Below are 2,288 nucleotides of genomic sequence, written 5' to 3'. Positions count from 1 at the left end.
TATATAAAATATACAATTTGGAAAAAGACTAATAATTTATGAATGGTTTAGAATTAATTATTTCTTTTATTTCCCTAAATACTTTTAATAGAAAATTTTAAATAAGGAAGGAAAATGAAGTGTTTAGGGTTTCTACCATTATAAATAGAATTCATTCTCCTCGGATTTCAATACATCTATTTTCACCCTATTCTTTCACTTTCGTTTTACGATTTTTATAATGGCGAGGAAACCTATTAGCAAATGTCGTAGGAAGATTGAGATGTGTTTAATTAACTCTAAGTCAGATCGACGGGTCTCATTCTCGAAACGACGTCCTACCATTTTTAAGAAGGCGAATGAGCTCTGTATTTTGACTGGCTCTGAGATTGCCATCATCGTGTTCTCGCCTACTGGTAAGGCATTCTCATTCGGATATCCTAATGTTGACAGCGTCACCGAAAGGTTTGTCAATAAAATTTTGTTTATTCGTGATGACAATAACATGAAGCCATTTGATGAGAATGTTCATAAGCTCAATGAACATTGTGGTCGGATCCAGAGAGCGCTCGGAGAAGATGAAAACCATGGAAAAGTGCTAGATGAGGTTTTGAAGTGTATGAAGCCTTCGATAAATGAAATGAATTTTCAGGAGATACTCGAGTTTAAAACACATCTAGAGGAATTTAAAATTAAATTTGAAAATATGATGGTTGGATCCGAGGATTCTGTGGTTTCTGTGAAACAAGTTAAAGACTTTGATATCAATGCTCTTCCAAATGATTATTAGGCTTTAAGGTTTTTCTTGTTGTTTTTGCATTTCATATAAGAGTAGTTTATCTTTAACTATTTCTTAAGTATGAAATATTTAATAATTGATGTACTTATTTTCAAGGGAATAGTCCAATAGAAAAGTTTTTCTTATGCATTGATAATGTGTTCATTTGAAAATTTATATTTTAATCATTTTATTTATATTTATTATATATAGAATTGTCCGCATTATTTTTATTAGATTTAGATACTTAAATATGTGAATGTAGTTTGCGATTTTAATTATTTTTACGAGTTTGGTTTGTTGGACCTTTGAACAAGAGGAAGGTTCGGTCACATGGTTCCTCGCTTTATATGATTTAAGACTTTCGATGGAACCTACCTCTACTAATTTTGACAATACTAATTTTTATGTTATTTTTATGAAAATATCTACAAGTAATTCTCTTTATTAAAAAAAATGTTGGTATATAATGTTAAAACTTAATAAGTTATATATTAATTTTTAAAAAAACCATAAAAATGTCCTTTTGATTATTTATTATATTAAAAAAAATTACCCCACTTTCCTTGGGTCAAAACACAATTTGGTTAAAAATATTTAGTGTTTGTACAAATTTATCCCTTTATAACTTATCTTTCGTATGTGAGGTTTTAAATAACACCTAAACTTCTAACCAAAAATAACTGAATCAACCAAAACACCATGTTAGATTTTTTCCGACAAAAAAAGTTCTACCACTTATTTTGTGTGGGTAAACTAAGAAAATCTCTTAAAAAATTAAATTACTCTATAAACTTCTACTTTTTATTCTATTAATTAGCTTTTAAAAATCAACCATCACATACTTTTTTATTTTCACTTATGCCCATTAGTTAAAAGATTTTTTAAATGAATATTTCCTACATTTTTCTTTGGTTAACTCTTAATATTGAACAATATTTCTTCACGCCCTAACTATTGAAATAAAATTTGTCTGTCATCTACTACAACTCGATATCTCTATTAGAGCTGTTTTGTTTTACATCTTCCTCAACTTAATTGTTCTTCGGTAATACCTCACCTCGTTCACTATATCTCTTGATTTTAGGGGTGACAACGACTAAAATCTCTCAAAGTGAAATTTGTGCCAATGTAGGTATGATTACTGCCTAACCTAAGTATATCATGTGCTTTGATTTCCTTCATACTTCAAACCATGGAGACACTATCCATGTTCCTAATATATAATATTTTGAAGAGTTAGGATAGGGAAATGCCCACAAACTGCAAGATAATTTTCCTAAATTATACCATATTTTTTCTTAAATAAATATTTTATTCAAAACACTAAACACAAATATATCATTGATTGTCATAGGAATAATATCAAATAGGTACAATTCATTACATGTGTATTTGAGAGGCTAAACAATTTCAACAAAGAAATCTTAATAATCAATAACAAAATCATAATTCAAGATAATATTTAGTTAAAACAGTTCAAAATTAAACAATCAAAAACTTAGACAATGCCACTGACAATGTAGTTTGT

The 2,288-nt window shown here is 28.4% G+C and overlaps 1 protein-coding gene across 1 annotated transcript; it reads left to right on the top strand.

The window, feature by feature from the left end:
• Positions 1 to 220: 220 nt before the first annotated feature.
• LOC124934864 (agamous-like MADS-box protein AGL62) lies at positions 221 to 769 on the top strand. Its single transcript, XM_047475359.1, has one exon. The coding sequence runs from the start codon at positions 221 to 223 to the stop codon at positions 767 to 769; it is 549 nt and encodes a 182-aa protein (XP_047331315.1).
• Positions 770 to 2,288: the final 1,519 nt, after the last annotated feature.

The sequence above is a fragment of the Impatiens glandulifera genome, chromosome 4, assembly GCF_907164915.1.
Source record: "Impatiens glandulifera chromosome 4, dImpGla2.1, whole genome shotgun sequence".
NCBI lineage: Eukaryota > Viridiplantae > Streptophyta > Magnoliopsida > Ericales > Balsaminaceae > Impatiens > Impatiens glandulifera.
This window is presented reverse-complemented; position numbering and strand designations above follow the sequence as displayed.

Bases quoted from the DNA above. Each gene is read 5' to 3' on its own strand.
- LOC124934864 (XM_047475359.1), top strand. From the start codon at position 221: ATGGCGAGGAAACCTATTAGCAAATGTCGTAGGAAGATTGAGATGTGT.